At 34.9% G+C, this 12189-nt stretch overlaps 1 protein-coding gene across 1 annotated transcript; it reads right to left on the bottom strand.

The window, feature by feature from the left end:
- Positions 1 to 1893: 1893 nt before the first annotated feature.
- On the bottom strand, positions 1894 to 11615 carry LOC120067803 (pyrimidine d). Its single transcript, XM_039019394.2, has 11 exons — positions 11093 to 11615; positions 8785 to 8867; positions 6623 to 6946; positions 6104 to 6359; positions 4218 to 4298; positions 4033 to 4140; positions 3911 to 3940; positions 3650 to 3787; positions 2800 to 2837; positions 2586 to 2685; positions 1894 to 2244 (listed from the first exon to the last, which is right to left on the bottom strand). Exons 1-11 carry the CDS (start codon positions 11225 to 11227, stop codon positions 2170 to 2172), a joined length of 1368 nt encoding a protein of 455 aa, XP_038875322.1. The 5' UTR covers positions 11228 to 11615; the 3' UTR covers positions 1894 to 2169.
- Positions 11616 to 12189: the final 574 nt, after the last annotated feature.

The raw sequence follows: 12189 nt of genomic DNA, 5'->3' as shown, positions 1-12189 counted from the left end.
AAGAAGATTTTAAGACAAGTTATAGTATATCTTATATTACAAGATGTAAGTAATTGGTTTGGAGAAAAAAATTGAAATGAAAATAAGTTGAAATAAAGTAAAGATAACACCTCTAAAGTCGATCATGAACGATGACAAAATGCTCTGATGCCAAATGATAAGCGCCCCGCAATGCTTGTTGGATGCAAAACTAGAGGTCCTTCTAGGATCCTTGCAAACACTCACAAAGAAAGCTAACTTGATCTTAGAATCTATGATGGTCACTCTTAGATCCTAAGACGACTCACTCCAGAATAGCTTGATCAAGACTAATCTAGTGAATTGATTTAACATCAAATTTAAAGCAAGATTTGAAAGAAAAGACAACACCAAAGGGTTGAATAAGCACAAGCTTTTTAATATTGATAATCTAAGTTTTCAAGAGCATTAGAAGTCATTTTATAGGCCAAATGGTCGTGGATAGACCAAGAAACTCAAAAGTCATTCAAATACAATTAATTGCAAATTGTGAAAAATAACACCTAGGAACTTGAAACTTAATTGCATACTAAATTATAAGTCAAAATGAAAAACTAGAAATGTAGAAAGTCTTCAAATTATCTTAAATATCTCAAAGTGGAAAAGTAGATGTGCACGTTTGACAAAGTTTGATATCACATTTTCCTATGCAGTGCACACTTGACAATATTTTCTTCACAAAATCTACGTACATTTTTTTACCACTATGCCATCTTCCAAATTATAGGACTTTTCCCATGCCATCTTCATGTCATTCTCTTCTTAACTCATTGAACTAGCATTATATAGAAATTTAGCCTCAAAGTTATTTGTCAGTTCTTGTGAATTTGCTAGTTTTTTAAGATACAGTGTAAATGCATCTTGAATCTTCTTTACCTTACTTCATGTAAATGGTCCTTTAGATACATGCAATGGTTCAATGGTTGAATTCACATCATGCTATTTGTGACCTTTGCCCGTTGCCAGCTTTTTTTTCCCGTCATTTCCCTTTCTTCCATCATTTCTCCTTAAATTTCTCGTTCTTCCCCTTCGTTATTGTCACAAAAAATGAAAACAAATAAAAAAAACAAACACCCTTATTCTAAGATCTTCTCCTCGCTAAAGCATTGTGTCGATTATGCTCGTCATGAATAGTCATATGTTCTTTATTGTCTGCCGCTCATTGCCAATCACTAGGGTTTTATTTTTATTTTTCCTCTCTTTCTTCTTACTCTCTCTCCTCTTCTTACTCATTTTCACACACTCAAAAACAAGAAATTGGCTCATGAAATTGACTCCTTCATCAAAGCTCTAAAGGTTGAAGTATTGCATCAATCATGCTACTTATGGGTCATCAAATTCTCTTCACCGTCCATTGCACACCTACCATCACACCCACCAAAAGATATCGGCAATTTTTTTCTTTCCTCCTATCTTCCCTCTTTTCCCTTCACTTTCCTAATCTCTTCTTCATTTTCCCACCAAAAAAATGATGAATTCAAAATATTACCAAATACCAACCTCAAAAGTAAAATGCATTTCATGACTACAAGAAAAAAAGAAATAAATTAAGACTTTAAAGCAAAACTGTCTTTGTTATAAATGTGTTAGTATATTTTAAATTTCAACTACTTTGTTATCAAAAGATAAATTTTTTACTTAAAAAGAGATAAATTAGAAATCTATAAGCAAATTAAATTTGTTATAAAACTTAATTTTAAAGCTTGGTTACTTTATTAATAAAAAGTATTTTTTTAATAAAAATAACTAAATCATTGTTATTTCTAAATTGTTGTCATGGAAAGTAATAAATATTTTTTAATAAAAATAACTAAATCATTGTCATTTTTAAATTATTGTATGGAAATTAATCGACCAAATGAATTAACACATCCCTGGCAAACAAAATGTTCGAACCTCTCACCATAATAACTGAAAAGAAAGGTTTAAACAATTATCCCTTACAATTCTCTCCCATTGAGAGAAAGCAACAGCAATTTGAAAATCGAAAACAGCTTTGGCCTCTCCATACCCAAATCAAACCCCACCAGAAATAAGAAACCTTGAAGGGACATGAGCCCTAATTTTAAGAAATTATAAGCAAAGAAGGCCGCAAGGAAAACCTTTTGAATGACCCTTCATCTTCAGCTCACTAACAAAATGCACAAGCTGTTATCTAAAGTCTGCACCAACTGCTTCTTGGATAGACTTGAAACCATCTCTTTCTAAGCATTCAGCAAGTTCCCTCTACAAAAAAGGAAAAAAGTGGCAATCATCATCATATACAGCTTCGTCTTTTTTCCATTTTTGATATCTTGGATAGCGAAAGCCACCGAACCAAGCAATGAAAAACATCATAAGGACAATGTTGGCTAAATACGGCATTGAGGCTTCTTTTCTTTAAAGAGGTGAAGCATAAGGTTGAGGCAGTACGAGCCATAATAAATATTTCAAGAAGTTATTAAATTTTGATCTTCAACAAAAGTAGAAATAAGTTGAATTACCATGTCTCATCGCGTACAGACATGAATTTTTATGTTATCCAGTCCTTCCAAAATTTTCTAAGTGCGGATGTATGCATAAGATACCTTTATCTGAGGAATCAAGGCAGGCCCACCATAGGCAAAGGCTGTATAAAGCTGAACAAGAGTTGCTCCAGCTCGTATTTTCTTGTAAGCATCCTCACCACTGTACACATAAGTATGATCATTAAGTTTGATTTCTGGTAGGTGATAATTTCATTACCTTTAAGATCATATAAAATAAGTGGCTACTATAGCAGAGAGATCCCATTAAACATACCTGCTGATGCCACCACAGCCAATTAAGGGAATCTTTCCCTAAAAAGAAACACAAGTATGTCAATTTCAAAGTACCGAGAGATTTGTTAAATGAAAATCTATTTCCTGCCTTTATGGAAAATATCATCCATCACAACATCATAAACACAACACTGACTCTAGGATTGGAAGGTTATAGCCTATAGTAAAAATCTCTAAACCGCTATTGCCTCAGGCTTCCTTTTGTTTTCCTAGTTTGTTAAGAGCTCAGTCAGGGATGGGTCTGATACTTACCTTTGGGATGATAGGTGGGTAGATGACAAGCCTCTTTGTGAGTTGTATAAGCAGTTGTATCATTTGTCTAAGAAGTTACATGTGGTTTCCTCAGTGTCGATGCCTTCCATACCTTTCCCCCGCCTTCTTTGGGCTTTCGTTATCCTCTGACTGATTGTGAGTCTTTGGAGGTGGCAGACCTTTCTATTGTTTCCAATCGAAGGGTTGATTATTATTGCAAGGGTTGATTATTCTCTCTCTAAGGAAGAAGAGCTTAGTAGCTTTCTCAGATTCATAATTCTCACTGTATATTGAAGAACTCTCAATATAACATTGTTACTGGGATATTTCCATCCATACTGTGTTATTTAGCTGTTTGCTTGTTGTTTTGTTTGATTTCTACAGGGTATTAGAGTTAGATGCCTAACATACTATAAGCATGTGAAATGCAAAGTAAATGACTGAGTTGATGATGTCCAACAGAGTGTCTAAAACTTGAAGTTGAAATAGCCATTATTACTACGATTTTCATATTATTTAACTAAATAGGCCGTCCAATTAACTAAAATGTTCATATTTCATGAGATTTGCCAACATACCCTGGTCAAAATATACATCTCCTTCAAGATATTGGTGGATAGATTGAAGAGAGGCTTCCCACTTAGTCCACCTGCTTCAGCAGCCAATGGATTTTTATCAACAGGCTCTGGTCTTGAAACAGTTGTATTAGTTATAATCTGAAACCAAATACAGACAAAAATAAGATGACGCTCAAGTTAATTAACTAAGCAAAAAAAACTGCAACTGGTAGGACGTAACATGGCAAATTTAGCATAGCATGATGTAGAGAGAAAATATACCAATCCATCCAAACGGAGGGCTAGAGCAACCTACACAGAAAGAAAGTAACACTTAACAAAACTATGTAAGAAATGAAGATTAAGAACATACATATGAAGAGACAAAATCAGCATTCACATACAGCTGCTATATCTTCAAGGTCTTCTTTAGACAAGTCGGGGGCAATTTTTACAAGCAGTGGAGGAGGACCCTCCTCCCCCCATTGCATTTCATCCCGAGCTTCTTGAACCTAGATGAAAAGTAAAAGATACCATGACAATAACTCTCAACAAACTTAACCAATATGTTGAAGCAATTGCTTTATACCTTACGAATAAGGTCCTTTAATTGCTTCCTACCTTGAAGCGCACGTAAACCAGGGGTATTGGGAGATGAAACATTAATCACCTGTAAAGAGGTCCAGGAATTTGGGATTGAGGAAAATGTAACAATTGCTTAAAACTGGATTTAGATAAAGAATTTCCTTTGGGATTAAGAATTATAAGAAAACATTGAATAGACTAGCTGAAGAAGATACATACAATTATAATAATGTTCGACCATTAGAAACTTCATGTCATGGATTTTCCAATAATAATCATAAGCCTGGCAGTTCTGTAGTATTTAATTTAAATTATATTTTTTAACTTCAACATATATTTTTTTATAATAAAAAGATGGACAAAAAACTTTCAAATGGTTCTATAGGGGAATTGACACATGTCCCGAGCACATACTGTTCCACCAAATTCTAAATTACTAATCCGATGGCTATATGAGTTATCGTTACCAAAAACCACATCACTCCTTTGCAAAAATCATAGTACTATAAAAGAACACCTACCTTCCTTTTGTTTCCCACATTCGAACATAGAAATTCGCACAACTAATAGATAGTCATGCACCCTAAAGAAGACAATCTTCATTAAAAAATCCATCAAAGTATTTCAGAAATCAAAGCAAATTAGCTGCCAAAAATGCTTGTTTACTTCCCATTACTTTTATCATCCAAACAAATATCATCCCAAGCACAGAATACAGATAAAAGAATCAAGATAGATAGTCATCTCCAGCTCCAATGCCAACTAGATAAACGTATAGCTTCAAGAGAAGCTCCTATCAAAGTTCACTTATAAATCTTTACCATTGGATTTATGAGAACTATCTAATAGTAAAGATTGTATGTAAACTGTCATATGCTTTCAAAACACTGTTGCCATATTTTTCTTTATCGAAGAGGCCATACAAGGATTTTGTTGGGCCTGCTCATATGGTACCTAATGCTCTAGTTTCCTACTCACCTAAGTAAATATATGACATATATGTTTGTGTATACATTCAAACCGCTGTTGTCATATTTTTCTTTATCGAAGAGGCCATACAAGGATTTTGTTGGGTCCATTTACCTAATGCTCTAGTCTCTCACTCATCTAAGTAAATATACAATACTGGTATGAATCTTGTTCTCTCTTGTTCACTAAGATGATAGGTCATGAATTTCCTTTTTTTTTTTTTTTTTTCTTTTTTTACCCAGAAGAAACCTTTCATTGAATAAATGAATAAGGGGAGAACCCAAGCATCTATAGGTCATGAATTTCTCAGTGAATCAAGATCAAGAAAAGGAAGTTGTTTACAAAAATAGTTGTTCCCTTTATTTTCCTGTTAGTCAATAAGCACAACTCCCAAGAAGAAAAGGAACTATGACCTCGCTCTCAATTTAAGACTTGAAAGGGTAGGGATAAAATGAAAATGAACATAACACCATTGAAAACAGTTTCAGATGAAAAAAGCAATTTTAAATATCTGTTATTTAGTTATGTTGAAGAACCCACATTGAAAAAAATTAAGGAACCTCAAAATGTTTGTAAGATACCCAGGTTACTCCTTTCATTGCCAATTAGTTTTGAGATATAACTACATGTTTATCTAATATGGTATAAGAGCTCATAAAGCCCAAATGGACATTCTGTCTTGAACCCAAAGAGGTACCATCTTTAGAGGACATGTTGAGGATCTCACATTCAAAAAATCAAAGGACATCACAATGTCTATAAGATACGTGGGCTATTCCACTCGTTGCAAATTAGTTTTGAGATGGAAACCATGTCTAATATGTTACTTCCATGTAAAACAATTAATTTCATGTTTTTCTGAACATTATAGAATAAACATTGATAAACTAGATAAAACATGATAGAAGCAGAAAAGAATACCAAGTAGTCAGCATACTGTGATAATGTATGAACGCCTTGCACATAGTCTGCAGCAGCATCTTCACTATTCTTGTTCTTTCCGAGATTGACTCCAAGAATTCCAGGACCAGCTTTACCACCCTGTTTGACGTCATCACTGGAGGAAGGTGTAGTGCTCGAAGTTTCATCTAGCTTTCTTTTTCCATGCTGGGCACCTAACCTCTTTGCAACTACAACAATTCCTTCACTATTGAAGCCATATCTATTAATGATAGCTCTGCCCAAATGAAAAAGTATATATATCTAATCAATTCAAAGAAATATAAATGGGCTATCGAAGATAGACCCATGCTCACAGCAGCATGCATCTCCACAAATGAAAAACTATGCTATTTGAATGTCTGTCTATTTAATGAAATGAAATATAAGTATTTGAACATAATGACATTGTAATTAGTGCACAGAAAAAGGGGGAAAATCTTGTTTTCAAAGCAAGACTTTTTACATGTGACATGACAGCAAATGAAATCCATTTCCTACCCTTCCCCGCGCAACCGGAAAACACGAGGCTTTGGATTGCCATCTTGTGGAATGGGTGTCACAGAACCAACCTCCATAAAGCCAAAGCCTAATCCAAGAAGTCCATCAACAGCCTCAGCATGTTTATCAAAACCTGCAGCAAGACCTATAGGATTTGAAAAGTTCCTTCCCCAAACTTCAAGACCTAAAATTGGTGGGTCAGGCCTCTTTTCCCTTGGAACCCAACCACGAGCTGCTGCTGAGACACCTAGCCTATGAGCAACCTCAGGGTCAAGAAGGGCAAAAAAGGGGTTCACCAGTTTCGTAGCAGAGAATAGCCAACCCCTGCAAGATACCAAAATATGTAATCAAATTTAAGACTTCAATAACATGTTCAAGTTGGTAACAATAGATAAATGAAAGAATAACATAGAATACAAATTGCACAAGTGAAAAAAGTGTTTCCACTACCATAAGACAACACTAGGGAATACAGTAACATATCATATGTTTAAATTTGATTTTAGGCAATCTACGTTTAAATTCTGCCCCCACTTTTAGAAGCCAAAAGATATCTTCAAGATACACAAAAGGCATAGAAACTGTTATAGCTTTTCCACCACATTTCTGCAACGGGCCAACATCAGAGTGCCACATATTTGAAAAACAATGTCGCATAAATTCATAATGACTTGTCGTACATGAAGTTCTCTGCAGTTTTGTTAGCCTCTTCTTGGGACCTCTTTGTCATTTACTTACTGCATTTCAATACAAGAAGAAAATTTTACACATGACCTTCAAAACTACAATCCTATTGAGCCTCCACAACTTCTTCATTCAGGGGACATATCTTACAGGAGATTCTTGTTAAGGATGCGTAGTAGCATTCAAACATCATGCTTAGATTGAAGGCAGCAAACAAATGGAAAGTGGAAACCGACCCTTCATTTAGATTCTTCCGGGGGACTTGCAAAATGATAGAACTCAGCAATCAAGAAAGTCCACACCCAAACAGGATAAAATGTCCATAGGTTGTAACAATCCAAACGATCCTATCACATCAAGACCCTTTTGAATAATCCTGAGCACGCTTCGTCCCCTTGGACTTCATTAGGGAAAGTCCAGACATAAACACAAAATCACAGCCAATATTTCTTGATAAATACCAGTTTGTAATAGTCGGTGCTGAAAATAAGAGATTTTCTAATGTTTTATTCACCAATTGAACATAACGAGAAACAGTAGCCCAGGCATCAAGTAGCTCCTGTACTTATTTTAATTTCTAAATGCATCACATAAAGGATAGCAGCTGCAGAATATATCGAAACTTGCAACTATTGAAAATAAAGCATAAGAGATGTTCTTTTTAAACTGTAGAAGGGTTGGCTTTTCCTCCATACTAATATGATCACAAGTCTTGGAGTTTTATCTGCTCAAAGCATGAATATACCCTTGCAAGAAAGCAACCCTACACTCAAAATTCAAAGCTGACAATTTACAAAGTGAATTCTAACCTAAAGCCAACAACAAGCATGGACCATTATGTTTTTTCTCAATTAAAATTTGAAAGAAAACTAAAGGAAACAAAACACGAGATTTCACAAGGTTATCACAACAAAACTGCTCCAGCCAGGATCATAGTGGTGCTTCCTTGCTTTTTCATCCCTCTCCATTCTACTTTTTCTCATTTGCCAGTGAAAATAATGCTATACAATGAAGTTTAGCAGCTGTAATGCATAATATAATTTCGATTAGTTCAGTGTGAGGCCTCTCCTTGTGAAAACTTAATCTAGGAGGGGTAAATGTGGGAAATTATCCACTGTCAGTTAGTTAGTGAGATAGTAGGACGTGCATGGTGGTATTTTGTGGCTGGGGTATATTAGTAATTAGTTAGGGAGGTGGTTATGAAGTTTAGTTATAAATAGAGTGAGGAAAGAGGGCATTGAGCATTTGATGAGTGAATTAGGACTTCAGAGGGTGCAAGTACTTGAAATAACTTGTTTATGTTTGTTTATATTGTAAAATTTTCATTGATATTACAACATAGTTATACTTGCTGTTTACATATAACTTTTGTGTTTGGATACCTAACAACATCACACAGATCTAAATAGGTCACCATGATGAATGGGATCCAATTCCAATAAGTAGGGACAAATCACACAAAGATCCAAATGTGGTACCCGAAAGTTGCTTCATCTGCAGTACTCACATAAGCTCCTCCAGCTATCACTAGGCCTATGGTGGCTCCGGTTAATAATCTCCCCTACAATAGAAGATAAACGCATATAGTCAGGCTACAGGTATTATCTTTGGAGAAGTTATCTATGCTATGTAGAACAAGAAACAACATTTATGAGTAAAAAATAATCAAAATAGGCACTGCTTCCATTATCATTCATTCGTTTTCTTTAATAATGACATCATTTGTGACAGAGAGAAAATGATACAAGGACCAATGAACTCCTAAATAGGTATGCTTATTTACAGATAGATAAGAGAAGGATCTACCAGTGACAAGCAAACTGGCGCAGTCCAAGCAGAGCCATGAGTACCAGCAGAGAGAGAGAGAGAGAGAGAGAGAGAGAGAGAGATCATTCTGGAGGGGTGGAATTTATATAATACAACTCATTGGTTTAACAAAAAAAAAAATAATGAACCCGAAGAAAGCTAGAGTAATAGATAATCTGTGTATTTGAAAATTAAGTTGACCAAAGAAATGCCTCTGTTGCTTACAGTTAGAATTTAGATGAATTTCATAAGAGGCATATCAAATTATCTAGGAGACACAAAATATCCAAATGACAAATGATCACAATGCAATGTCTTGTTCAAATAACAAAACCAAAAGTACATTGTCTGCCACTTTGCATCCCCTTTTTGGATAATTATTTTGGAGGCTTTGGCTGGTCATTAACATTCCTAACAACGTTTTCGACATTTTGGCTTCAGTTTTGGTTGGTCATCCTTTTGGTTGTCCTAAACAAGTTTTATGGTTGGCTATCGTTCATGCTTTTTCCTGCCTGCTTAGGAGTGAAAGAAATGGCCACCTTTTAAAGGATACTTCCTCCTCTTTTGATTGTTTTATGGACAGGGTTTTATCTACCGCTTTCTTTTGGTGTAAAACAAAACACCCTTTTGTTCATCAAAGCATGTCTTTTCTAATTTCCAATTAAGGATCTTTGTTGTAATTCACCAAAAGGTGTTTGGAGTCTTACTCCTTTATTTCATCAATCTATGAAACTATTTCTTCTTCGAAAAAAGAAAATAAGATGTTAGAAGCACAACACGTCTCATTTGCTCATTGTTCTTTGTATCCCTTCAAGACCTTTGTTATTATGGATTAATGCGGCTAAAGCTATCATTTCAGAAATTTGGTGGCAACGTAATCAAAGAGTTGTTTCCAGCAAGCAAAGGCTTTGGACAGTTTGTTTTGATACGGATAAGCTAAAGGCTTCTATTTGGCATTCTTCTCTTCCATAACTGTTCAGGGATTTCCACTGTATTTTTTTAACAAACTCAAATTCAACAATTACAAACTGGCTCTCGGAGTGGCTTATTCTTCCTTTTTCCCGTTGTTGGCTACCTATTTTTTTTTATTCTTCCTCTAGGTCTCGCTCTAGCTCGAGCTACATTTTCACTATCACTCTCTCTCTAGCTTCCTCTTTTTCCTACAGCTCTCGATGGTTTAGTCTTACATGAGTGTGTGCGGTACTTTGGGTTTGGTGGAATGGGGGGAAAGAAGGGTGTTTAGGGGTTTGGAGAGGGAATCTAGGGAGTTGTGATCCCTTGTTCGTTATCATGTCTCCCTTTGGTCTTCAATGACTTTCATTATTGTGAGTATTTTTCCCTCTTCCTCTTCCCAATACGTTCCCTTTTGCTCTCGCTCTCTGTTAGTCGACTTTTTTATTAGTACTCACATTCTTGTTCGTCCAATTGGCATCATTTTGGCTTCGGAACTCAATATCTTAAAGACTCAAACTTAAAAATACGAAGAAAAGTAAATATGAGTCATCGTCATGGGTTAGCCTATGACCAAAACGGGGTCATGGACTTGATAAAGAACTAAGAAGAAATGGGTTCAGTCCATGGTGGTCATCAATCTAGAATTTAATATTCTATGAATTCTCTTGGCGCCAAATATCATAGGATAAAGATGAGTTAGAGGAACGACGAAGAGATTACAAATTTGGAGTGAGTCCCACATTTTATTGTCATTCCTGGTTTTGGTAAACACCGTGAAAGGGAATGAAGTGGAACCATAAATTTCTATTCTCATCCATTGATTCCAATTTCAGTTATGTAAGCCGGGCCTAAGAGAGTACAAATGGAACCTTCTTGGTCAGTAATCTTGTTTCTAAACTCAACTGAAGCAAGTGACCACAAAAAAATTCAACGCCCATTAATCAAACAGCAATCGTCAAACTTCATGGGAAAAGATCAAATGCACATACCAAAAAACAAATAAACAAACAGAAATAGAGTATGTACCTTCTTAGAAGTATGAGGGATCTTATGAATGGTCTCAGGAGCAGAAGACCGGTGCCTTGCGCCTTGGATAAGACGTGAAATCGCCCCTTTACAGCACGCATCTCTTATTAATTTTCGAGAAACTGTAGCCGCCATTAACGATAAAACCGAGGTGAAGAGAGGAAGAAAAAGCTAAAAGAGAACAGAAAAGCGTGAGCAGAAATGGAGAAGAGAAAAAGGGTCTGCTGACTCCACCAAAGGGAATGAAAGCTGATAAATAGTGAGACTGAAAAAACCCTCGCTCGTAACTCCCACGACTTTCAAATTACGAACGGTGGTCGTTATTGCGGCGGCGGCGGCGTGCGGTGGTGAACGCCACAAAGAATTTTTTTTTTTTCTGTGTGGCCCTTGCAATTTTCCAACTCTCGAACATAAGTGTCGAACGCACACTATAAATTTTAATTGGTAACCGTAACCACGATATTGTCCTTATGCGTTTCCATGGGATTGATATGACACGGAGAGTGAATAGTGTGAATAGTATATGAGAAAAAAAAGGCTTTCTACAGCTTTAACAAGGAATTTATTCTCCTATATTTCATTAATATTCAAATTTTTTCTTATTTATAAAAATGTCTAATTTTTATAAAAAATTAGGATCAAATTATAATTTAGTTCCAACCTACTTACAAGAATGTCTAATTTTCTTTAAAATTATGATAAAATTAGGACTAAATTTTTATTTAATCCCAACAATAAAATATTTAAGTTTTTCCTTATTTACAAGAATGTCTAATTTTCTTAAAAAATTATAATAAAATTAGGACCAAATTATCATTTAGTCCCAACAATAAATTAATTATACGTTTTTAAAATAGAAAGTGAAAAATAGTTTTAAATGAGGCGTATTTTTTTAGTAAAAATATATTAAATTATAATATTTTTCAAATACCAACAACTTTTCATATTCTTCAATTTCTCTATCAAAACCCTCGTATGGGACATTTTTAAATATATTAACAAATATTTACAATTTATAACAAAAACTTCTAAAATAAAATGTAAATATTTTTTAGATTTTTCTATTTATAAGAATTTTCATATATATATATACACTT

This window comes from Benincasa hispida, chromosome 12 (genome assembly GCF_027475165.1).
Source record: "Benincasa hispida cultivar pf3 chromosome 12, pf3_genome.v1.1, whole genome shotgun sequence".
NCBI lineage: Eukaryota > Viridiplantae > Streptophyta > Magnoliopsida > Cucurbitales > Cucurbitaceae > Benincasa > Benincasa hispida.
Note: the sequence above shows the minus strand (reverse complement) of the source record. Positions and strands in the feature narration are given on the sequence as shown.